Genomic DNA, 26,987 nt, shown 5'->3' on the forward strand with positions numbered 1-26,987 from the left:
CTTTGTGTGGGAGACCATCTTCTTCAAAATTGTCCTGATATCCCGCAGATCTTAGAAGAATGGTCTTCTCGTTCACATCATCCTGTGTCATCAACTTCTAGAGATCATGTTGGTGACACACCATCAACTAGTGGCAGTAAAGATCATGGAAAGAAGGGAAAAGTTAAGTTTCCATGTAGGTTATGTGAAGGGAATCATCCCATTCACCTTTGTCCCTATCTGGATGAAGCCAAAAAAGTGTTGGATAACCGTCCTGCTTCACCACAACGACTTCCATCTGGTTACAGGAAACTATCCCTAAATCCTTCACTAGTTGATGAATTGACTCACCCCATTCAACCGTTGGTCAAACCCACTCTCTCTGAAAGTGAATCCTATGAGTCTATACCTGACCTAAATCAATAGGTCGAGGTAACAGTTGACCCGATTTCACCTTCAGTAAATTGTACCCTTCCCGAAGAGATTGAATATGATACCACTCAGGTTCTTTTTGTTTCTTCAGATTCTAATGAGCTTGGGGGCAATCCTCCTGTTCCATCAAGATAGGAGGAAAATCCTCCCCTTCTTGTAACTCAAGGGGTTAATTCTCCCATTTCTACAGTACCCCCTCCAAGTAGTCTAGTCACTTCCTTCGATTGGAATCGACTGGTAGGATTCCACCTTCCTTCTTATGTGCCTTTCCAGATCATAGTACAGGTTTGTAATATGATTGTATCTAGCACTATATAGACGAATATTAGTGAGTATCCTTTCCTCAACTACTTGGCAAGCGCTCGGTTCGTCACCGCTTGTGCCAGTTACCTAGAATCTGTTGGGTTTTAATAGAGGAACCAGTCAACCATTAGGGATCCTCCCTCAGTTACCTATTACTTTGGGAGGAAAAATCATTTATCTAAATGTGATGGTAGTCCCAAGCCCTTCAGATTATAACTTACTTCTTGGACACGACTATGTTTATGACATGGGAGCTATTGTTTCAACACTCTTTTGAGTGATTTGTTTCCTGCGTGAAGGCAAAATTGTCACTATTGACCAGCTTTCATTTCCTGGTCCAAATATGGCTCCTAGTCAATCATCTTTCCTAATTGGTTCTTTTGTACCAATGGTATCATCCCCGCCATGAGTTAATTATGTGGCAACCTGTTCCATACCTACATCAACTGACGATCAATTCAGTGATGTTGTACATCATGTACTGGGGGCATTGGAACTAGATCTCTATTTCATGACCTCTTATGAGTTGTGATCAAGGAATTTAAGGATAGTTCCTTGTCTTGTGTCAACCTCGTTAAAAAATGAAACAAGGAGTTCGAGGATAGGTTTTTTTCTGTTTCAACCTCATTAAAAAATGAAACAGGTTCATGAGGACAGTTCCTGGTCTTGTGTCAACCTCGTTAAAAAATTAACCCAAGGGTATGAGGATAGTTCCTTTACTATGTCAACCTCGTTAAAAAATGAAACAGGTCCATGAGGATAGTTCCTTGTCTTGTGTCAACCTCGTTAAAAAAATGAAACCAAGGAATATGAGGATAGTTCCTTGTCTTGTGTAAACCTCGTTACAAAATGAAACAAGGAATATGAGCAAAGTTCCTTGTCTTGTGTCAAGCTCATTAAAAAATGAAACAAGGTCCCAAGTTCTAAGTCGAATCTTTGACTAGATCTCGTAAAATCCCAGTCGAGTCTTTCACTTGATCTCGTAAATGAACCTTCATTCCATCCACCTGATAGCCATGAGTAGTCTACTTAGGTGAATGTAATGAAGCTTGGGGGCATGCACCTAGTGGTAAAGTTAAGTTTCCCTACAGGTTATGTGAAAGGAATCACCCTATTCACCTTTGTCTATCTAGATGAAGCTGAAAAGCTGTTGGATAATCGTCCTGCTTCACCGCAGTGACTTCCATCTAGTTTCTGAAGACTCTCCCTTTCATCATGCCGGGGGTATGTAAACAAATTCAAGCATAGTTTTTCATTTTAAGCTTGTGTAAAAATGAAATTGAATCCAAGCATAGTTTGTCGTTTCAAGGTTGTGTAAACATGAAACTGAATCTAAGCACAGTTCCCTATGGTTCAAGCTTGTCTAAAAATGAACCCATTTCCATTTTAACCCTCATGATTGCCATTTTGTCAGCCTCTTCTGTCTGATGAGATTTGTTTGTTTCATCCCATCACCACCATCCCTATGGCCGATCATATGCTTTCACTTAGTTGTTTTACCCTTTTTGAGGAACAATTGCAATGAGTGGTCTTATTAGCTAGCCTCTTCACATAAATCAACATGTTTTGAGAAGTTCCAACATCACCAGAACTAGTTGCTTTCCTAGACACCACTCGTTCCTCAAATTGGAGTCCTCTTTAAGCTCTTTTCAGACTCTCTAAACATGAAAATATTGCTGAATGCTTGTCGTTTCTAGCTTGTTAACGGATTAGAATTGATATCTACTCAGTATAGTTTCACCCCTTCTTTGGGCTGAGATAGATTAACTACGAAAAAGGTATTCAATGATCAAACATGATCAAAAAGTTCTCTCTTGTATTATTTTATGCTTTTTCGAACTTGAGCGACCAATTTATGAAAAATAACTTTTGGAGTTTCCTTTTCATCCCTTTTTAAACTCTCTAAACATGAAAAGGACCGAGTTATCTTTGTCATTAAACTCGTTAAAAACATTAAATAGCGACAAACTTGTCCATCTATACAAGACCGAGTTTCACCTTCGCTAGACTCGTTAAAACATCAAATAGCGATGGATTCACCCGAAGGGTGGAATTATACAACAAGCATATGTTATCCTCCTCAATCTTGATAAAAATAAAGAGGTATTGGTCAGAAATGACTAGGGGAAATGGGAAAAATCCGAGAATACTTTATGGTAGCAGGTCGCTCTTGAACATGACACTTTCACCTCATCACCATGACTATGTGGGTTGGGTCATTCAGCTTGATGGTTATCACACCATTGGTCTATCATACCATCCATCACTTTTTTTTGGGTCAATGCTACCAATTCATTTCAGTGTCGCCGATATGTTCAAGAGAAGTCATTCAGTTCAAAACTTCATCCTTTACAATACAGTAAACCTTCATTTTCATGTCCGCCATTCCTAAACTTTGTGTCATCAGTTGATGTTTCATCTCCAAAATCATTTACCTCGTTTCATGTCATTGATGTGGGATACATCAAGGCCCTCCTGCGACAAGTCACTTCTTGTCAACAACAACACATCATCCAAGAAGTTGACTTAGAAACACCTCTTCAGTACCTTGAGACTTGCATACATCAATGGCAGGTTTCTCGCTTCCGGCGATAGGTTGACATCACTGGCCTTTGACCGAAAGACTTCGTATGGTGTTCGAAATCAAATAATTTATTCAAACCATGCGAAATGTACTGTAGTACCTTGAGGGTCATTATCATTATCGGTGATCCCTCTCGTGTCCGTTAACGACTTACATCATTGGCTGGTAATCAGATGATGTCTCTCCATGTTTGACTTCAGATCATCTATTCACATGGTTATACTTGTACATCGAGTGAAGATTGAATTAGATTGAAGACCCGAGATCTAGTTTCATCCATCTAGGTTGTGATATATTTTTCAGGAGTACTATATCAAATGTACAATGGCCTTACATTTATGGTCATCCATTCATGGGTCTACATCTGTAGACAACTATATTTGTACATGTAATGAAATTTTATAAGCTGAGCATGGGTATGCATTCCCTTAGCTAGTTCGTGAGAGAAAATCAGATTATCATGATATTTGTATTGTAACTGATGCAAGTCTCCTTCCACTTTGAAACCTTCTCTCCAAATGGTAAAGCATCTCACTCGACATGTTTATTTTCGACTTCATGCTTTAGGGGGAAACTGTTACAGGTCAATTTGGGCACATCAATCCTGACTTCCAGGATCCGTATTATTAGGGACCATCAATCCCTAATTTAGTTGTTTTCATTCCCTAAAGAGATAAACCTACATCATGCTTGCCTCCCAAGAGTTTCCATGACACCATTCATCCAAAAAATGCCTCTAAGGAGATTAACACAGGTGGCCCTTTATCAGGCTGCATTATAATGTAGGAATTGCATTGTCTAGGTGCACTGCAGCGCAGTTGGCCTTTGTTTCACCTGCGCTGAGCGAGATTCATCGAATTTTTGAAATGAATCCATTGGATTCCTCATCCAATGGATGCTTCTGGAAGTTTCCAGATGGATTAGGCTCGCTTTTGGATGAGGAAGAGGATGAATGAACCTTAATCCATTATCCCTTCCTCCATGGAACCACTTCCCAATTTTGGCAAAGCATTCATGAGGGCCATTAATGGCTTAACCTCCTCCATTCAACTATAAATTGACCAAGCATTCAAAGGCTAGTCTAGGTTGGAATTTCTTGAGTTAAGGAAATGTTGTTTGAATGAGATTAGTGAGGGTATTGTAATGATGTCGAAATGTTGCTTCATTACAAGAGAAGGGTTTGAATCTGGAAGGATGACATTGAATCGAGCATGAATCTTCATGGCTTGTAATCTTTCCTTCTATTAATAAAGGATTCTAAGATTTTTCCATTAATGTTTTTATATGATGTATATCGTATTCTAGATTCTATGATATGTTTAGTTAACGGATCATTATTGTATGCTTTGATGGGTTTCTGTCTCGGCTTGTGTGTAGGTACTTTTGAAGCAAGTTAAGTACAGAGAGGAGTGGTGAAATCAATCAAAGGAGAGAGGGATCAAGCAAAAGTTACAGGTTGGTTCCTTTCCTTCCTTCTCTTGTCTGTTAATTATAGGAAAAGCAACAAATTACTTTGTCTGTTGTTTCTAGACTAGCTACTAGGTCTAGATGGTGAGGCATTTGAAGAAACACTAAATTTTCCCAAAACACAGGTTGCTCTGCTAAAACTTGAAGACTGGGACTTGGCTGACCATAAGAAGTTCCCACACCTAACAACCAAGCATCTAATGCGTCGCATTATCGATACAACCACCAGAATGAATGCATTTGAGCCAAAGAGGTGGCTTAGAAGAGTAGAGCAGGAAGGGTTTCTCAATCTTCTATGGGTGTCACAATACAATCGCACCCCATTACAATATTAGTCATCAAGGAGCTGCCCTGCTTGGTGCATGATGGGTATCTGTGTCTAGAGGAGCCAATACCAATCACTAATAGATTTATCCACAGGATCACGCAGTTTCCCTACACAGGAGAAAATCTAGCCATTATATTTGGCAGAAAAGGTGGTGAGCAGGCCCTCGCAGAGGCCATGAAAGAGAAGTTTAAGTTGGTAAAGAAGCCACGTGGATATGCCATATCCAGCATCTGTGACCCTGCTATAAAGGTGGCTACACAGATTCTAGTAGGGAAGGTGATGAGGAAGTGTCACACCGATGAGGTGCCAGTGCCTGTTGTCGCGCTAGCAGCCTAGTGCGCCAAAGGAGTTCAATTCAATTGGGTAGATTATCTCAGAGGTAGTGAAGTACACTTCATTGTGGGCAACCAAGGATGCACAACAAATCAAGGATAGCAAGATCTTCTGGATCTTGATGGAGATGAACATACGCATGGCCATCAATCGCAAACCGCGGTTGTCGCCTATGGTGTTTTCCAACCTGCAGGACTATGCAGAGTTCAGAGAAGATTTTCACCATGTGTCCATCAGAGCGTAGAAGGACCCTACGCAGAAATCATATGACTTGCCTTACCTAGGAATGGATGATGCAATTGATGCAATACTTGATCAATGGCCGACAGAGTGGCACACTACAGTAGACTTGGTGGTGGGTGGGAGCAAGTCTGCCATGCAGAGAAATAAGGAGGAGGCCAAGCTAAAGATGACACAGCTAGCCGAAAAGAGAAAGAAGGAGGCAACTGACAAGGCCCAGGAGGAGCATGATGCCACTCAGTAGGAAAAGAAGAAAACAAGATGAATAGAGCGGGGCTCCGACAAAGGCATGAGGGCACCTTCACCTAAGATAGAGGAGGAGACATACAAGAAGATAGAACAACATGGCTCGAACCCACCAGTGACGTCTGCCCACATCAAGCATCCAAGGGAGCAAGAGCAAGGAGGGTCCAGGAAGAAATCTAAGGCTACCAAGACATCATTGGACCCAATCACCCTCATAGAGGGCGATTTGCATGACATCGGTGACATGGTGCGGGATGTCACTGTGGAGGCCCTACAACAGTTTGAGCAGCAACAACAAATAATTTTGGGGGCTATCCAAACAGGTATGCAGGAGCTGCAGACCTGCGTGTCATAGGTTGGCATGGTGTCTACTAGCCTTGCTATCGACACTTCAAAAGCTACCGAGATGTTGTGCACAAAGGCCTCCAGTACGATAGTGCTGCCTGATGGAGCACTAAGCATAGAGAATGAAGCTGACAGGCCCACTGTCAGTGCCCTAAAGGGAGTAGGGTTAAATCTGGCAGCGCTCCCTGGTGAAGCGCTCCACCTATTGTAGGATGGAGTGATTGCAGAATTGAGGGCCCATGAGCACCGCACCCTACAGGTGATCAGTGAGTAGCGGATTAACAATGATCAGATGGCACTAAAGCGAGACTCCGCCATCGCCGCTGTGACGGAGGCAACCAACCAAAACAAGTGTATAATGCAGGTCATCGATGAGGCATGCCGAATGGTCCCAGAGTTGGCCATTCCTGAGGAAGAACCAGTCGAGGTGTGCATCTACAAGCTGGCTATAGGGGTGTGCGACACTCATACAGAAACGACAAGGGTTCAATTGGAGTTGAACCTGCAGATCACCGAGTTACAGTTGAAGGCCTAGCCTTCAACCCTGCCAGAAGTAAAGGAATAGTGTACAACCATTGTCACAGAGGCAATAGCGGTGATTGACAGTGTAGTAGCAGACTACACACAACTTTTTGAGCAATCGTTCGAGGTCCTGAAAAGATTGCAGGAGGACGCTAATGTACAATGACTGGAGACGGAAGTGCGCAAGCTACAAAAATTTTATGATGAGGTCAAAGGCACAATGTGAACCATCGCACTAACACAGAGATTGGCAATGCTACAGGAGGCCAAGCAACTGAAAGAATAGGTGGATGCAGTGCTGCACAAGGAAGAAGTGTTGAAGGCATGACTGAAGCCCTGACTGGATGAGGCTTACACGGTCACAACCTCTATTGAAGGAAAGCTTGTGACTCTGCAAGCAACTCAGCAAAAGCTTCAAGCCAACAGTTCAGGAGCAATGACTGAGAAAATGGTGGAAGACGCGAAGCAGGTGGTCGCACAGTGCACTACCAAGGTTGCGGTCATAAGGGTCAAGCTAGGAGGTCTTCACACTAAGGTCTTCGCGCCTTATAGTGACTTGAGGGAGAGTCACGATGTTTGTGTTGGGGTCCGGTTGGGAATGGGATACCCTAAGGACAGTTTTGGGGCTAAAAGCCCATGTTTTGGGTCCAATTTTGTAATAAAGTTGTAAAGTCTCCACATTTTGTAGTCGAAGGGTGCGAAGGTGTCATGAGTCATAAAGGGTTATCTGCCCTTATTTTGTAAAGTATATTCGGCTGTAAAAGCTCTACCCATGGTCCGCAGACCATGGGATTGTATAAAAAGAGATAAATAAGTAAGCTCTAAGTAGTTCTGATGGGTCATAGGTTGTAGGAGGAGTCTTGAGCGATAAGGAGAGAAGTCTAAGTTTCGAGTCTTAGTGTAGATAGAGGCTCTGCAACTGAGTGCACAGAGGCCTAGGGTGGAAGTCCACAGCTAAGTGCGCAGACCCCTGCACTTGTGTACGCAGGGCGGATAGTCTGTAATCGTCTGAAGATATCAATAAAGAGAATCATTTTACAAATTTTGTGTCTTTGTTTCCTATTAATGCATCTTGTCATATTGTGTATGAATTTCATTTATAATGCTTATATGATGCGCGAATGTATGTAATTACATTGGATAATTGAACGCAAGTAAGGATATATGTTTACATGGCACTAACTATGATTGTTTAATAAGATAAGTAAGATACTTAAGCTAGTTTAGGAATTTGCATGATACATTGCTTTAGCTACGCGAAAGTACCTGAACGCATGTTAGGACTGTGCGAAGGCCAATCATACCCCTTCGTGGAGGTACTGAAGGGGAGAATAAAGGGCTAGACAAACAAAGCCCTAGAACTTAACAATCTACATGAAAGTAGGAATAGAAGGAACAAACCAACATCATGACCATCTCAGGGTGCAGAAAGTTGGTTCCAGCATCCCCCCATACTGCTTTGGGTGAGACTTCGGTCCGCACTCCGCAGGCTGATGCCGAAAGGGCCAGTAGTGTAGGGATTTGTTTGGCTAACTAACGTTGAACTTGGGTCAAGCCCCACCAAGCCAACAAATGCATTAACTAAACTAGTTATACAGTGATATATTTATCCCATGGACTAAAATATACCTTAGTCCAACTTTAAGTTGAGCGTAATATTTCTTTATGGTTCATTCTTAATATGTAAAATATGCTCGCTTAAGCCTAGTCTAGGGGATCACTATTATCTTTTGGTGTCATGTCCACTAGGGGATCAAAGGTAAATACTACTTTCTCTTTAGGAATTATATAAGTCATTTCTTACTTGTTACGACTTGAAAGTGTTGGTTCAGTTATGGCTCCTTTTTCTACCTTAATAAGGTTGAAATAATTAACATGTTGTACAAAGAGATGTGAATCTTGAGGATGTTGATACAATTAGAATTTATGAGCAGTGAATTTGAGAACAATATTTGGTTTGATCTTATCTCAAGCAAGCTTGTATTCCTCACTCATAGCTACATCAAGATAGTGGAAGGTTGGTGCTTAGTTGGTGGAGGATGGAATGAGCATTAAAAAGCACCATTTGTGAGGAGTTGTGACATTTGGTTCCTTCGTGGACCTTATATACAGAAGATATGAGTCTCGCATGATGCACATACCCCCAAGATAAAACGAAAATGTGCAGAGGAGCCCTCACCTTGGAGGGCTTCCTTATGGACTTGCATCTTCTTTCTACACTTACCACCGGTTGAATGAGTCTTCAAGAAAACTGCTAGAATTAAGGAGGGGATTAGAGGAAATGAAGGCTCATTTATATAGCAATAAACACATTCTAGAGGAGTGCTCAACCTTGGGAGCCTACAAGTGGCTTCATGATGCCCTCTAGCACTGCAAAGTGGGGTATGGGAGACAAGTAAGGAGTGTTAGCTCTGAGGAGCTATCATGTAGACTAGGCTCACCACATGACGCTTGCATTATGATTGAGGAAGAGAGTTGAGGAAGAGATTTGGTTGTGATCTATTCAATAGTAATTTGATTTGTCGATGAGAAAAATGTTGGATGCTCATTCATTTTGCAGGTTGTCTTGTTGTTTTCTTTGCATTGATGGTTGCATGGTAGACTTGATGATGATTATTCGATGTGAAATTGTATGTTCACTACCATCTCATTTAATCTTTGCATATTCAATACATTGATATTGTAAGGTACATTGTTAATAGTGATATTAATTTTCTGAGTTCCACAAGTCCTTTTTTCATTTTGCTGGTCAGACTCCATAGCCCAAATGATAAGGCACTCATCCTCTTGAGTTTCATATTTTTATATTGCAAAAACCCTATAAACTCCATACCAAAATAATTTGATCTTCATATCTACTTTTACAAATGGATTAGTTGTTTTATTCAAAGATTTTTCTCCTTGTGCTACAAAAGGACCAACGGAAAATGAGAGGAACAATTGTTATGATGATAATGGGCAACATTATGGTGTTTCCCTATGCTTGCACTTTGTTAAAGGACATGAATAATTTTGAAGTATATAGTTTTGTGGTAACACTATAATAGCCCTAATGAAAATTCCATGTAATACAAGTTAGTAAAGGAAAAATAAGACCACAGTTAAGGGAAACATATCCCAAGCTGAATTTTGGGCAAAGATATCCTAGTGGGCATCACTGGACGTGTTTATGGCTAAAGTAAATTGGAAAAGGCAAAGGCAAAGGCATTAAAAAGGAAAAAAGGAATTTTTGGCACATTTATTTATGAAAAGTAAAGGAAAATAGGAAAAAAGGGAGGTGAAAGGTCACAAGTTGCATGTGAGAAGGAAAATGAAGGAAAATAATGGAAATTGAAGAAAATAGAGGCTTCATTGATAAGAAAGCTTATGAGGATTAGCTGGTAGGTTTGATCAATGTAGGCTTGGTCAGTTCAGTTTTGGAGCACTCTCATTATTCTCTCTCTCACACTCTTGGACATTTAGAGTTTTCTTGGAGCGCTCTAGCTTTGGAGTAAGGAAGGAAAAGAAAGCAAAGGAAAAGAAGGAAAGGAAGGAAGAGCAGGGTCGAGCAACTTCGGCAAGAATACTTGTAGGTAACATAATTCACGTGTGATTTCCTAGCTGGTTTTGACATGAATGGCTTTACATCTTGGTGTATGATTCTCTTGATGTCGATGGCATGGTTTTGTAGGGTTATGATAGTGGTTTTCAACCTAGCCTTACCTTTTTCTAGATGCCATGGTGTGTTGGGATGTTGATCTCGATTTTAAGCTTTGGAATTTCCAGATGGATTTCAAAATCTGGGGCGGAGGTGATCTCAAGGTTGATTCCCAAAGGTGTAGGAATACCTTGACCATTTTTTGTGGGCTACATGGTAAACCCCGAGAGAGGTATCTCAGTTTAGGTCGTAGTGATCTGGGATTGGATTGTGGTAAAGCCTGAGAGACAACGAGACGGAAAAATCCTCAAGGATAGTGATGGATTTCAGATGCATTCCAAGTTCAGTTCATTTTTGTGATCAAAGCACAAGTTTTTTTGTGATCAGAGCACAAGTTTTTTTGTGATCACAGAATTGTGAGAGTGGAGGTGGTTTAACTTCTGGATTCTCGTGGTTGTTTTTGGATTGGTTTTTCCTGAGATCCCACATTCATGCTTACAATATGGCACACGGGTGACTGGCTGAAAGAAAGATTTGGTTCAACCATGTCAATGGTCGAGTGGTACATGGAAGTCCCAAACCTGGTCAGATTTTCCTATGTTTAATAAAAGCTAAGTTTTGTGTAGTGGTTCCAGCTAGGGTACTAGTCTAGACTCTATATTTAATATCGACCGAGGTGCGTAAGCTTAGAGGCGTGGTCTAAAATATATAGACATAAAGGATCTCTGGCCAAGTGATTGTGATGTAGGTTACAAGGCTTCTTTACGGAAGACTAGAATATGTAGCCTATCATTCAAACACTCAGATTACCCTACTGATATACTTGATTACAATGCCTGTCATGAGATGCATCTATCAAATTAAACACTAAATCTAAGTACTGTGTATGACTGTGCAAACCTAAGCACTGTGTATGACTGTAACAATGATTTTAATCTCCTTACAGAGATATTGCCCAGAAAACCCTTGTTCAATAAACACACAACATTCAATGATATTTACACTATATCAAACTATATAGAAATCATAAATGAATTATGAAATAGAAACAGAGTTTATGGTGGTGTTTCTACAAGCCACACAGGGATCGAATCCCTTACAATACTCACTTCCAGATCTCAGTGATGGCTGTTCAACATAACCATAAACGCAAACCATTCATAAGCGCACACCATATACATGCAATGGAAATCAAAAGCTATGGGAATCGAAAGCTATGTAACTGTTATGCAAACCATATGCTATGGAAATCGAAATCCAATATAAACACTGTGCAAACATATGATAACCGAAATGTAAATGAAACAAATAGACAGTATACCGATTGAACGCAGGGCCCGTCCGCATCCTAAGGGTACACTGGCTATAATCGATCAGCTACCAAATCAATGCAAGAGGTATACATGTCGTGGCTGTGAATAGGTCTTTGTATTAAACTTAAAACTCTGTTCTGAAAACGATTCAACGATAAAAACTATTCAAACATTAACCTGACTGTATTTACATATGCGTATGCACAGCCATGTCATTGCTACAATGAATGTACATTCGGCTATTTCCGCTTTTATTACATAAGCCTTTTCAAAATGTTTCCATGCTAAATGTTTCCAAAAAGAACAAAAACTAAAATGAAAATGGAACGAGCTGTTGTTGCTGCTTTTGTCTGCCAGAGTGCCCTGCTTTGACTTGAGTTGACCGTGTACATAGGAGGTTCGATTCGGCTGGGAGATAGGTGTTTGTCCATGCTCGGACATTCTGCTTTTCGCCCATGCCTTTCGTTCTATCTCATCTGTTGTGCCACATGTCAAACGATAAGCTCATTACAGGATGTGGGTACTTGCTGTAATCATTTCATCAAAAACTTCTAATTCTTCAACATAAAACCCCTAAATCAATTTCTATGCAATTTAATAACTATAGAACTATTAATAATCAATTTTCAAGGATTTTGAGGGATATATGATGAAAATGAATGGATAAATGATATGTTTTTGGGAAGGAAAAAGGGGTCTTGGGATGATACCAACATTTTGTTTCTTTGTTACTTCTTAATATGTGGATTTAATGGTTGATATCTCACTGTTATTTTCATGGTTTAATGTTGGTTATATCATTGGTTATTGTTATAAAATTTCATGTATTTACTTGTAACTAAAATACTAATGGATGCAAGACCTAATTGATGTCATAACAGTTCAAGGGAGAAGGTGGTGATCCTTTTTCTTATGTCTCATAAGATTTTTCCATCATTCATGCTTTGTCTTGTATCCTAGACTTGTAGATTGTATTGATTCCAAGTGTTTGACAGAATGTCATTCTCAGTTGGGGATGGTCAGGCCTAGTCCTTGAGTTAGTTTTTGGTTTATTAGTCTTGTCATCATGTGTTTAATGGATTCTGAAAGTTACAACAAGTTATGGGCAGTGGCCGGAATTCTGTTCTTGAAAAGTGCCTTAAATATCGCAAACTCTGGCACAAGTATACTAGAAATAGTCTCTGAACATAGGCATGTAGGCCTGTGGGAGAGTTCAGAGCTCTCTGGATGTTGGCATGCCCATGGCATGGGAGCGTTTAGAGATCTATGGATGCTAGCATGCTCATGGCATGGGAGCGTCCAGAGGTTTAATAACTTGAAAACTCAATGGGACCTAGGGGCATGATCTGAAAATCACCACCCGAAATTTTCCTACAAAAAAATGAAAAAAGAAAAAATTCTTCCCACTTGGCCCAAGAAAGTGCTTTGTGGAGGATGTAGCACATGCCTGAAGTTTGTTGAATATTAATGCAAAATTTTGAAACTGAAATATGCATCAAACCCTCATTCCCATGGAATCGTAACTTGAATATGCTACCACTGATCCATATCTTGGGGAGGGTCCCAAGATCTGAAAGATTGAAATGGATATTTGGAGAGGCCCACAAAATCTGAGTAGTTCTCTCATATGATTGTGAGAGAGATTCAACAACCGAAGATAATGGTCGATGGATTCGTTACCCGCTCTGATACCACTAATCCTAATCTTGGGGGGAGACCCCCAAGATCTAAAAAATTGAAATGCGAGAAGAAAAAAGGAGAACACACAATAACATAACCAAAAAGAAACTTTTTTTTTATTAAAACAGATAATAATTGTAAAGGCTACATTGTGGTGGACAATCTATCCTTTCACAAAATGTGACTTGTTACTTATAGACTTTTTTTTCTTACAATACCACAGGTAAATTCCATGGGTTGGTAAATACCATGGGTGAGTGAATACCATGGGTGGATGAATACCATGTGTGGATTCCATTTTCCATTCAGATCAGACACCCTATATATTTGTCCTAAAAGATATGTTATATTTCCTAAAGTTCTATGAAGAGAAGAAAACATTGAGATACTTGAAAGGTGCCCTCAAACCTCCGTTCTAGGGCCACAAAGTTACACGAATATCAATGTTGGTTTTCTATGGTGTAAAAATCCCTTAGTGAGGTCGAGGACTATCTCTAAGTGTGAACAAAAAAAATGATCAAGTTGGGAAGAGGAGATGAGCGTGGGAAAGTCTAAAGGAGGGCAGTTTCATGGAGAGAAATGTGGAAGGTGATGGAAGTATAAGGTATTTCCTCTTTGGATTTTAGGATAATATTTTGTGTACCCTTTTTTAGGGCTTCTTTTGCACAAGAACACTAACCAAAGTTATATCCCTAAGTGGCCTAGATTTTGAGTATAAGAAAGAGGGCCGAAGTGTGTCTCCATGTGTGAACAGAGATGAGTGTATGGTAGATGTGGAGGGGTTGTCTTGAAGTGAATATTGTTGGAGATTTGTTGCTGTGGAGGATTGTTCAATAGGTGATTGTATATTGTGTTTAGTTTCCCAAGTTTAGTGATGGTTGAAGTTCAACATCACTATTAGGAGGCTACTATTTGTATGCTTTAGTGTAGTCTTCTTCAATGGTATAAAGAGATTGTGTGTGGAAAAATTTGTAAGCCCTAAGGCATGATATTGTAGCAAAAAAGAGTCAATCAAGAGGGTTGTGTGTGAAGCCCTAAGTTCAAGATTTTGGGAGCAACTATGAGACTAATAAGAGGGAATATCTAGAAGAGTTGGAAATCTTAGGGGAGCAGGAGAGTATCTAGAAGGAATACTTGTGTTAGCCTATGTACATTCATCCTGGAGCAGCAAGAGGGATTGATAGAGGTAGTTTGAGAGACTGATGATGCAAGAAAATATGAAGTAGCAAATGTACTTGTGAGCAATAGAAGAGGTGGTAAAGGACATGCCATAAGTTTTAAAGGTACGTGAACCAAAAGCAATGAGTAGAGCGCTCCTTCGGCAAGCAAGTCAAGTGTATCTTGCTTAAGGGTAGATGGTAGTCATAAGTTGTTGAATCCAAACCCTAGTTGTCCTTGTATAAGGGATAACTGTAAGGTCCATGATCACTGGTATGGGAGCCCTATGTTTTTTATATTAAACTTGTATAACAAGTTTTGGGTTAAAAAAAAGTGTTGTGTGCACTAGATTGATTCATTATTGTACATTTTATGTCGTGTAAAGTGATTTTGTTGTGGTATTTTAGTGTGTTTATGATCAAGTTCTTACACATTGACCTAGTTTTGAAGTGCCAAGTAAAAATCAACAATAATGCCTAACATGATCAACACAAAATTAAGAATCATTCAAAGTGGGAGGAATAGTTTGGTTGCAATTGATTAAGGAAGGACTACATTGTCTTGGTAAGAAGATAAGGGCTTTGAAGTATGGACTTTTTGACGTATTGGAGAAGGTGGGAGATGATGCTTACCAACTTAATCTACCCCCATACACATTTACTCAGTAGTGAATGTTGAAAGTTTGAAACTTAAGAGCCTTCCAAGTTGAATCAGGAGGAGTAAGTTTTACTTACTATAGAGGAACTAGAACTAGATGCTTAAGCAGAGTTGGTAAGAAACACAATTTTGTAGGAGAAGTCTATACCTATAAGATCATAGTAGAATGGCCTTTGGAAGATTAGGATGAAAGGACAACTTGTATGGAAATCAAAATGATACTCCATGGAAAAGGTAGAGGAAAAAATCCTCATATTATTATATAAACCTTTTGGAGACCAAAAGCCTCCCTAAATGGAGAGATATGATCCAAATTGGCTCATAATGTAAATTTTCATCTATCTTGGTACTGTTTGGGTGGAGAAAGTGGAGCAATTGGCATGTAGGGCCCATTTTAGTGGTAGGTCCTACTTTAAAAAATTTGGGTTCAGAACTTTTCAGAGTCATTTGGAGGCATCAACTGATGTTTTTTGGGCCATAGTGTCCATAAGTTGCACAAACACCTTTGATGTTGATCAACACATCGAGACCTTTGCAACAATGTGAAAATAACTTTAATGAAAGACCATATGTGAAAGGTATGTGTCTTGTAAGTTGACTTAACATTTTCAATAGTACAAAGATCTCCTTGATTAGAGCTCATATGCAAAAAAAATTCCTCTTGCAAGTTAACCTACTTTGTTGGCCACCATGATATGAGTGGATGCCACATTAGCTGCCCATTACTCACATATGTGGGGCTAGCCATATATGGACTTTCAAAAAGATTCTAGGAGGTCCAAAATCATATCACAATTAATGGTTGAGGAAGTCAAAACCCTACCCCTAGATGGCTATCCGGCTATGTTATATATTGGGCTCCCAGGAGGAGAAAGGGTTCCATTCTTTGGCATTGTATCTTGTTCCATAGCTGAGCAAAAACATTTGAGAGTGATATTTTGCAAGCATAATAGGGGAGGATGGCTCTATAGTAATGGTTGAGGCCACAAAGTCAAAAGGTAACTCCATAGCAAGTTCCCATTCTTTTGTAAGTGTATTTTGTAATTGAAGCAAGAAGAGAAAAACATAGGTCTGACCTCCTCACTAGTTTTCTCCAATTTTGGGTTTCCTAAGATAAATCTCATATTCATTTGTGTTTATTATTTCAATTATTTATTAAATTCAAGAAATAAACTAAAGATAACAAATCTAAGATATAAGGAAATAAATCGTCATAAACTAAGATGTTCAAAATAGTATTTGTTGTGTCAAACTATTCAAAAAATAACCTTGAGGGTTAGTTCAATTGGTTGAGTACCCATTGCATAAGCACCTCGCTATGAGAGGTCACGAGGTCAATTCTCCTAGACACCCTCTATGGTTAGGCTTTAATATGAGTCGACAAGACTTATCCCTTCAGGATCTACCTAGGATTGTTTATGCGGATGTAGCAGTCACCGATATCTGAAGTTCCTAAACCACATAAAAGAAAAGACAATATTCAAATAGATTATCCACCACAATTTACAAATCATTAAATCTTATTGCATCAAGAGATGCTTTAGAACCAGTATGGGGAGATGTGTAGGTGTAATGTAATAAAGGTTTTCAACAGTTTTAAATGCCGAGAAAAATATATATAGAAAAAATGAAACAAAACAAATTTAAAAGTCGTCTTCATATGTTTTAATTAATATTCAAATGATATTTATATATAATATTTAATTTTAAAAAATTAAATAAAAACATAATTTAATAATATTTTTAAAATCAAATAAGATTAATAATAAATAAATAAAATTAATTTAGGGTAATTAAATTTGACCATCAAAATTTAACTAAGTAGTAAATTTTTTATACAAATTATGTGTGTGGTCCATTAAAATAATTAATATAAAATATGATTATATATTAATGATTTAATAAATCCAAATATGTATATACGAGAGATCCATTATACAATTTAACAATAATTATAGTAAATAATATATCTGGAAAATTCCATCTCAATTTATGAGTGAAATTCAAAAATTATAAATAAATAAATCAAGAATTAAACACTAGAATTTATATATGGATTAGTGCTTAAAGATTATAACCTTTTTTAACCAAGAATATGAATTAAGTTTGAGTAGTCTGATTAATAGATGAAATGGTTCTATTTGAAGCATTTTTTAGGTCAAATTTATTCAAAATCTAGTACAATTTTTTTTTAAACATATGATTAAGTTGTTTAATTTACAAAGAAATCACAATTTTGCTAGAAATTGTATTGCTAGATTTTGGCCAAAAAACCATTTCAAATTATCCCTGATGGGAGTGACATCAAATGAGAATGGAGTACAGTGAGGGGCATTTACTCCCCTTCCCACACATTAAGTGCATTTATGAAGCATGCCATGGAAATGCCTTGGGACTGGTGACAAGAGATGGTTCCAGAATTTGTAGGCACTACAAAAGTTACTTGCAAACATATGGATCGATGTTTGTTGTGCATTGTGATGGGAGTTAGGGTGGTAGACAAAATTTCTACTTCAGATGTGCAGGGTAATTGAGGGGATTCAAAGAGGAAAGACTTAGGACCAAGGCTCATGGTCATGTGTTCTTCCCTTGAGCACAGGCCTTAAAGCTCGTCAGGGGAGGTAATGTATGGGACAGGAAACTAGGGAGCCTTCACTGGAACCATTAGATTTTTACAATTTCTAGGTAACTTTCCTCCTTTTAACTATCATTTGGCTCTCAATTGCATCTACAAAAAGTTTTTTGATGCATCTATTAAGGTAATGGTGTGGTTCTTGGCTATGACATTTGTCTCTACTGTGGATACTAAGAAGAGAGGGTTAAACCCTTCTCATACTGTGTGGTCAAAGTTCGTGGGCAACTCTTTGGGAATTTTCAATTATGTAGCTATATTTTTCACTGTGTTCCCTGAGTTGTTTTGGAATTGTGCCCTTTCACCTAGGCAGGGTTATCTCTTAACGAATTTTGGGGTGACTTGGATTGGCATATATTGGCGTCTTTTTTTTTCTCTCTGGAACACTTCAATTCCTTAGGGACTAGCAGTCTCTCCAAGTTGGGTGTGGGTGGTGACCGCTTTAGAGTTGGAAAAGCATTCAAGGAAGGGCTCACCCGCTAGGGGTGGATTAATTGGGAGACCTAGAAGAAGGGGTGTTAGATGAAACTTTGGTATAGAAATAGTTCCACCTTGGAAACCGTGCAACGGTAATGAGGTTGTGCATCCTGAGGTGGTGGACCAAGGGAACCCATAGAAGAGCACATCACAAAATCGAGGGATTTAGGAGAGGAGTTAGACCAATAAGTTTTCGACTCCCCAAGAAAAATAGAGTTGTTGAGTTGTTGGAACAGATTATTCGAGACTACCATGACGACTAGAATGAAATCATCAGATTTATGAATGATCTTCAACACAATTAATGGCATATGATGGATCACTTGGTTGCCTTGCGTCATGATGAGAAAAGAATTATCGAGTTGTTAGACCACTTGGAAGGAAAAATGGAGCATCGACAAGGGACATGTGCACGAGGCTTTTCATGCTCATCTGCCACCAAGAAACAACCTAGATGATCCAAGCCTGGCAAACCTCGTAGATCAGGGATGAAAATTAGTTGTCTGTTTGTACTTGGTACTTTCTGGTTTTATTGATCTATCTATATGTAGTCTGCTAGTTTATGTTTGATGTTGAATATGGTTTTTTGCTATTAGCTTTTGGTCAATAAGTCCGGTAGGAATGAAGCTGTTTTTTTTTGTTAAAAGCCCAATACAATGTATCAATGCCATGAATTAATAGAAAAGATAGATTCAGAAAAAAAAATGCTATTTCAAACTCATAGCTAATCATTTCATAAAGAGGGAGACAAATCTTTTCATCTTCCTTTTCATCAAAAATTTCTAACCAAGCCTCTTAGTTATGTTTAATTAAATTAATCACATCTTCAACTCCATCATTAGTATCATAAATGGGATCCCCTTCAAAATAGAAAGTAATTATATACCACTTTACATTTTCGAATGTGTAAAAAGATAGGAAGACTTCTACCACCAAATCATTATCTTTCTCATAAGATGAGGAAAAATACATCTTTTTAAAAATTCTTTGTTTCATTTTTTTTTTTAATGGACCAGAAGGTTCATAATTGTGATAAGGGGAATAGCTAACCATGTTTTCACCTTTATTTCGATAGGAAATAATCTTTTGGTTATTGTCATCCTCAAAATTCTCATTATAATTATAATTTTCTTCCTTATGAGTTCATGAAGTATTCATCTAACATGAATTTATTTGGTTAAACATGTAACCTTAGTATTTTTGCTATATCTTCCTATATGTGAATTTTCGGAATATAAAATCTTTAATTTCGTAGTTAATTGTTTATAAACTAAGTATATATATATATATATATATATATATATATATGGTGGAATATGCTAGAACCACCTATGCACGCATCTGTGTGGAAATGGACTTCAACGTTGGATTCCCAACTGAAATAAACCTAACAAGTAAAGACTATGTGTGGAGCCAGAAACTTGATTATGAAAGTGTCCTCTTCAAATGTCGATCCTGCTTTAAGATAGGCCATCTAGCCAAAAATTGCCCAAAAGCCTCCGAGAAAAATTCTGCTAGAAAAAACCACCACAGATCTACATGGTGGGAAGGAGCACAAAAAGAACACTACACTGTCATCAAAGAAGAATACTCTAGAGAAAAATCTGAATCACAAGAAATCGAGCAAGAAAGAAACAACTTTCAAGAGAAGCAGGGGGAAAGCCCCGTCGAACAACAAAAAGTTAACTCGACAACCCCTCAAGCAATTATGAGGATTCGAATACTGCACAAAATAAATCTTCATTTAACAGCAAAGCAGATCTCCTAGACCAAACTTCTTCTTTGACTATCTTCAAAAGGACGAACAAAATAAAACGTGAAGCTAAGACACCAATGTCCCAAGAACCAGAAAAGATGAAGGAGATGCAAGATAAAGGAAGTTGGAAGACCGTAGAGAAAAAAAGAAAGCTATAGCACCAATCTCGCCAAGAAAGACGAGGAGCCAGACAATTAAAAACTAAGAAAATTATAGGTCTGATAGACCAATTTGGTCTCAGTAGACATTAACCCCTACCACCATCATCATCACCATCATATATGTATAATCATCATAAATTTCTATTAATATATTATAATATATATAAATTTATAAAAATAATATTTAACAAACAAAATACTCATAATTAATTAAAATATATTTTGGACATAAAATAAAAATTATAAATAATATTATTTTAAAACTATCCTAATTTTATCTTAATTTTGGATCTATTAAGTATTAAAATTTTCTTAAAATAAAAATTTCTTAAAAATAAAAAATATTCAATTCCTCTACCTGCTAAATAAGTTTAAAACTAAACTAAATCTCAATTTATAAATTATAAAAAATATATCTTATTTAATTTAATAATTTAAAATAATAATTTAAAATAAATTTAATGTGTTATAAATAATTCTCTTAAAAAAAAAAAAAAAATACATCTTATCTGATTTAATAACTATACATAACCATTTATATATAGTCGAGCGAAAAGTTGAAGTTCATTAAAATAACTTTGGCCATTCTGAAAATCTCCTTTTCACCCTTCAAGACTCTGTCGTCCTTCCATTCACCAAGAATATCACATGGAGTTAACAAAAGTCAAATTAGACAGTTAAACTTAAGTCTATCTTTATTAACAAATTCAAATTATTTAATTAAGTTAAATTCTATTTTTATTTTAGAATTAAAAATAAAATAATTGAAATATTAAAATAATTTCATTCTGCTAAATAATCAAAATTTAATTATCAATTAATATATACTCGCTGAAAGTCATCTAACTGACAATAAACTAATAATAAACCACATCAAACTTATTAACTCACAACTAACTCAAGTATGACACTTATTAACTCACAACTAACTCAAGTATCATCTATAGGACTAAATTAAAAATTGCGTCAAAACACAAGCCCCATTCCTTGCGGCAGAGTGTATAAAAGGGTATCAATTCACATAGAATATCAGTTCAGGAGGAGGGTACCAATGCAAGTTTGCATGCGCTCATCTCTGTGCTTTTTTTATTATACTCACCATTCCCTGTAGTGCATCATTATGCCTCCTACTTCAGACATTATTTCCTTGCTACCGGATGATCTGCTCTGCCCTATTCTTTCCAGAATTCCAGTAAAAGAGGCAATCCGATGCTCCATCCTCTCCAAGAGATGGAGATTTCTTTACACCCAAATCTTCCAAATCACTCTATCCCCCTATCTTCTGTTGGGCCCTGTCACTCCTGATCCACTCTCCATCGCAAAAGTGGAGAATATAATCTCCAATATTCTACTTTTGCATTCATCGGATCTGGAGGCATTTCATTTATCCAACGACATTAGCGAATGGCAATATGGCATTGATCGCCAGTGGCGATTTAACCGCCCAAGCATATCAAAATGGGTGCAGTACGCAGCACGGAAGAATGTCCAACGCCTCACTTTGCGTGATTCCCCTGTAAGTGAAATCCCGCCTCCTGCCCTCTTCTCCTGCAATTTTCTTACGGAGCTCACACTTTCTAACTACATTCTCTCCCATCTCCCCACCGATTTCTCTGGATTCAGCCATCTCATTACTTGCAACTTGCATAATATTGAAATCACAGACGACTCCTTAGCCTGTTTTATTTCCCTTTGCCCACTGTTGCAAAATCTGAAGTTAAAGGGATGCAAAGGGCTGTGGAAACCCGTCATCTCTGCTCTCAACGTGATACATTTAGATGTGGATTATGGGATGGAAAGCGTTCTTGATAGAAGATCTAAGAGTGAACGGGGTGTTGCTTCATGAGTTTTCCTATAATGTAACTCATCTTGAAATGCAGCAGCCTGGCACTAATTTGATCAAATTGTCAATGGAGTTTTGTAAAGGGGAGCCAAACGATTTCTCGGCAGAGAGATTTCTTGGGATAGTGGGGAGTTTCAAAACTTTGAAGGAACTTGAGATTGGCGTTGGGTCATTGGTTAAAGGGGAAGAAGAGATGTTGGTTCCTTTCTACAAGCTACTCCAGAGGCTTCCCAATCTCGAGGGTTTGGAGATTCGCGGCATGTGTATTCGGGTAAGGAATTCATTTTTATGCTAATTTCTCCAAATTCTTATTCTCATTATACATGAGCAATGCATATGCCAATGGTTCCCATGGTATGATGACAATATGGAGTCCAATGCTGTGCTCGTTATTTATGTGATGTGTATTAATGTGCATCGTGGGTCTGCATCAGCAAGGGCTAGATAATTCCTCTTTGTATTTGTTTGTTGGAAAAATATCATCTAGGGCAAAGTTGACTCATATCCTTTTCTAATTTAATGCAGGAGCTAGTCAGAGATCAGGTACCAGCACATTTAAGCTCTCTGCTGGTTAATCTTCAATTTTTAGGGGTAGATTTAGTCGAACTAGATGAAAGGGAAATCGCCGTGGTAGGTTGCTTGCTTCAGAGCACTCCTGCTCTTAAAATTATGGACTTCAGCTTACCAGAGGAATATTATGAGACACAGTATACAAAGTTTTTGGAAAGGATACTGGAATTGAGGAGAGCTTCCACGCAGGCAAGGATATGCAAAGACTGGTTGTATAGGAGCCCCGCTCAAAGATACCCGCTTCTATAACCGCTGATTAAACATTGATATTGGAAGATAGATATATTTTACAGTATTCAAATGTAGTTCAGAGGAATTTTTTCTCGAGGTTTCTTGTTTGAACAATTGATGGTATTCACGGTGCAGGTTTTCCTAAATCACAGTATTATATGTAGAATGGACATGATTTTCAGACATCGATAACAATTGTATCAGTGTGAACATAATTGTAATTTAGGCGTTCAAAGTTTTGACTAGAAGAATTTGTTAAACACCGTGGGCATTAATTCTATTGTTCTTCCTATGGTAATACATGAGAGATCTGGGGTTCCAGCTTGTGTTAGACTGAGGTGCCATAAATGGACAAGTTCCTCATTCGCATGTTATCCATGATGAAGAACCAACACATAGATGATTAAATTTTATTATCTTAGTGGAGTTTCAAGTTACCCAGCTGCTTGTGTGCATGGTCTCAAGTAGGGTAATTCCTTTTATTACACTTAAATATGGATTGTTAATAAAGAATAAGGGACAAATATTTCAACTACTTATCCTGCACTCCAATCCTCCACGCCTCGGCTGTAATAGACAGTTTTTGTGTGCTCGTTTGTTGAGGAGATCACATATCTAAGTTGCATTGCATTCAGGTCAATAGACTTACTCAATGCTCCACTAAGGTTGCTTTCAGGTCAATAAAATTATTCAAAGGCTCCCTGGGATATGGAATACAAAATACTAGCAGAGATACTGTTTATTTTGGATTTAATACTTCTTATTAGAGTTAAAATACATAATTATGGATCTAAGGTTTGGGGTTAACATGAATTTATGTTATTTTATTTAGAAGATTTAATAGGTCTTACTAGGGTTAAAAATGATACATAAACATAAATGTTGACATGGATGTATGCTACTTTTTTCATGTGGAATATATCTTTATATTTTATATAAGGAATATATATGTTGGCATCCTCAAGGGACTATTCATTTTCAACAATAAGGCTCAAAGCTATTTCATCAAAGTTCATCATGTGGCCTGCACAAAATATCTTTATATTACATGTGATAAGTTCCAGTTTTAAGGGACTATTCATTTTCAACAACAAGGCTCAAAACCATTACATCAATGCTTATATGCTGCTTGCAGAAATTGAACTGGTTGGTGCCGAGGATCCCAATCATTCCACCCAACCACCCAAGATAAACCCAATTGACATTGATGTATGCTACTTTATCTATAGGAGCAAGATAAGTTAGATATTTGTTTTTTATGTCATGATAATGATAAAATAGAAAAGAATAACTCTTTCTTTTTTTCTTTTGATTAATTACTATTACCCACACACATTTCACATAAGATCTCTCCACCCCATCTTGTAGATATATTGGTGTGACATTCAGGGTGCTTGGTTCTCCCTTAGTGCCTTCTTGTTCCTTGAAACTCTTGGTCATATCTTGAATGTGCTTTAACTTATCTAATTATATAACGATATTTTTATCCCAAAGATATCCCTTAGGCCAACTTCAAGTTGAGAGTAATCATTCTTTATGGTTCATTTTTACTATGTAAAATATGCTCCCTTGAGCCTAGTGTAGGGGGTCACTATTATCTTTTGGTGTTGTGTCCACTATGGAATCAGAGGTAAATATTGTTTTCTATTTAGGGACCATATAAGTCATTTCCTACATGTTATGACTTGAAAGTGTATGGTTATGGCTGTTTTTCTACTTTAAGAAGGTTGAAAGGGTTAGCATGCAATACAAAGGAGATGTGAACCTTGTAGGATGTTGATACAATTAGAAGTTATGAGTAGTGACTTTGAGAACACTTTTTGGGTTGATCTTAACTCACGCAGGCTTGCATTCCTCACTCATAGCTACATCAAGATAGTGGAAGGTCAACACTTAGTTGGTGGTAGATGGAATTAGCATTAGAAAGCACCATTGGTGAGGCGTTGTGACATTTGGTGCCTTCATGGACCTTATGGAAGATATGAGTCTCACATGATGCACGTATCCCAAGATAAAACCAAAATGTGCATAGAGGAGGGGCCCTCACCTTGGAGAGCTTCCTTGTGGACTTGCATCTTCTTTCTATACTTGCCACTTGTTTAATGAGTCTTTCATAAAAAATGCTAGCATTAAAGGGGGTCTTAGAGGACCTAAAGGCTCATTTATATAGCAAGAAACACATTTTAGAGGAGTCCTCAACCTTGGGAGCCGTTGAGGAGCCTACTAGTGGCTTCATGATGCCCTCTAGCACCACAAAGTAGAGCATAGGAGAAAAGGAAGGAATGCTAACTTCGAGGAGCTTTCTTGTGGACCAAGGTTACCAAATGACACTTGCATCATGGATGATTGCACACTTAATGAGGATCACTAACTTAGAAGGGCTACCATGTGGACATTATCCCCATTCAAATATTAAATTTTACATATTTTGGAGGGATATTTCATCTTTTCAAAGGTCTTTTTGGGGTTGAGGACACATAGTTTGAGGCATTTTCTAAATATTTAGAGAAAAGGGTTGTGAAAGAAGATATTCGATGTGGCCTTGGGCATTCTCAAACAATAAAATAAATCTAAATGGGTGGGAGCTCTCCTCTTCAAAGGAATTTCTTAATAACATTTTAATGGGAGGCATCTAATGGGTTCTAAAGTAAAATTTTAATGTAAATAAGTGTGATTATGAACATAAGAGTTTCAATGGAACAAAAATACCTAGTAAATGCTAAGAACATTGTTTTTTTTGCAGGTAAAGGAAAAAGGGTTAACAAAATATTTATGCTTGCGTTTTTTATTTTATTTTTGTAGGTAAAATGGATATGTTAGTCTATGTAGATCGGTTGGTGTAATTCTCTTTCTTGAAGTTGGTGCAAAGGTGTAATTCTCTTTCTTCAAGTTGCTTTTACTCTCTTGGGGGCTATTTTGGGATAGAGGAAGTGGCTTTGCTATAATCTATTAGACATTAATTTGATTTGTTAATGAAGAAATTATTGGATGGTCATTCATTTTTAAGGCTGTGTTATTGTTTTCTTTGTATTGATTGTTGCATGGTACACTTTGATGATGATTATTGGATGTGAAATTGTATGTTTAGGAACATTTGTTCAATATTTTTATATTGTAAAAACCCTAAAAACTCCATGCCCAAATAATTTGATCTTGAGATCTGCATTTAAGAATGGATTAGTGGTTTTATTCAAAGTTTTTTTCTCCTTGTGTTTTTAAGATATTTTTAATATTTTTTTTTTAATTAATATAATACTTATTCAATGAAATAATAAAAACTGTTTTTTTTAACTATTTTTATCAAATTTTTTTAACTATTTTTGTTAAAGTTTATTCAACTAGTTTTTAATAGTAAAGTATATAAAATTTGAGTTTTAATTCTCTAGATTGATTTTTCAATTTTTAAGATACTCGAATATATAAAATAATATTTAGATATCAAAATTATTTTTCAATTATTTATAGAATTGAGAAGTATTATGTTTTGATTGAATAATATATTTTAGCATGAAAATTTGCAGTCATTAATTTGATGTTGTTGTCACCTTCATAGTTTATAACTGCATATAAATTGTTTATTATATAACAAACACAATATATAGTTTACCAAAAGCTTACAACAACATGAATAATCTATATTGTTTTTATGTTGTCTCTATCATATATTTTAATTATGGGAATAGATTTATTTTTTGAATTTTATTATTTTTTTTTTAATATTTAGTTTGTAGGTAGTTTAATGGTTAATCATAAAAAATATTAATAATTTAATATAATTTTAGTAAACTAACATTTTAATTACATTTTTTTTATTTTAATGAGGAAGGTGTTGTCATGTAAGATAATGTTAGTATAGATTATATTAAAAAAATATTTCTATTAAAAAATAGAAAAAACAATGTCCATCAGGTCTTGGATAGACATTGATTGGGTGCTCTGTTAAAACACTCTTTGATGTCAATTCACCAGTTCAATTCCATTCAATTACCGTGGGTGGTGTATTGGACATGATGAAGGTGTAGTCCTCCCAAATATATATAATCTACATGTTTCATTAAAAAATTAAAATAAGGATGATTCATATTTTTAAATG

The 26,987-nt window shown here is 37.2% G+C and overlaps 1 protein-coding gene across 1 annotated transcript in view; it reads left to right on the plus strand.

Annotated features, from left to right (window-relative positions):
• The window catches only part of LOC149144801 (putative FBD-associated F-box protein At5g56440), a 37,565-nt gene extending 14,653 nt beyond the window's left edge, over positions 1 to 22,912 (plus strand). The window contains exons 2-3 of the mRNA XM_089452273.1: positions 22,131 to 22,364; positions 22,619 to 22,912. Of these exons, the coding sequence (XP_089308399.1) occupies positions 22,131 to 22,364; positions 22,619 to 22,912 (528 nt within the window). The remainder of the gene's footprint in view (positions 1 to 22,130; positions 22,365 to 22,618) is intronic.
• Positions 22,913 to 26,987: the final 4,075 nt, after the last annotated feature.

The sequence above is a fragment of the Pinus tabuliformis genome, chromosome X (genome assembly GCF_031772625.1).
Source record: "Pinus tabuliformis cultivar Carrire ecotype Pingquan chromosome X, CPIR1, whole genome shotgun sequence".
NCBI classification, from domain to species: Eukaryota; Viridiplantae; Streptophyta; class Pinopsida; order Pinales; family Pinaceae; genus Pinus; species Pinus tabuliformis.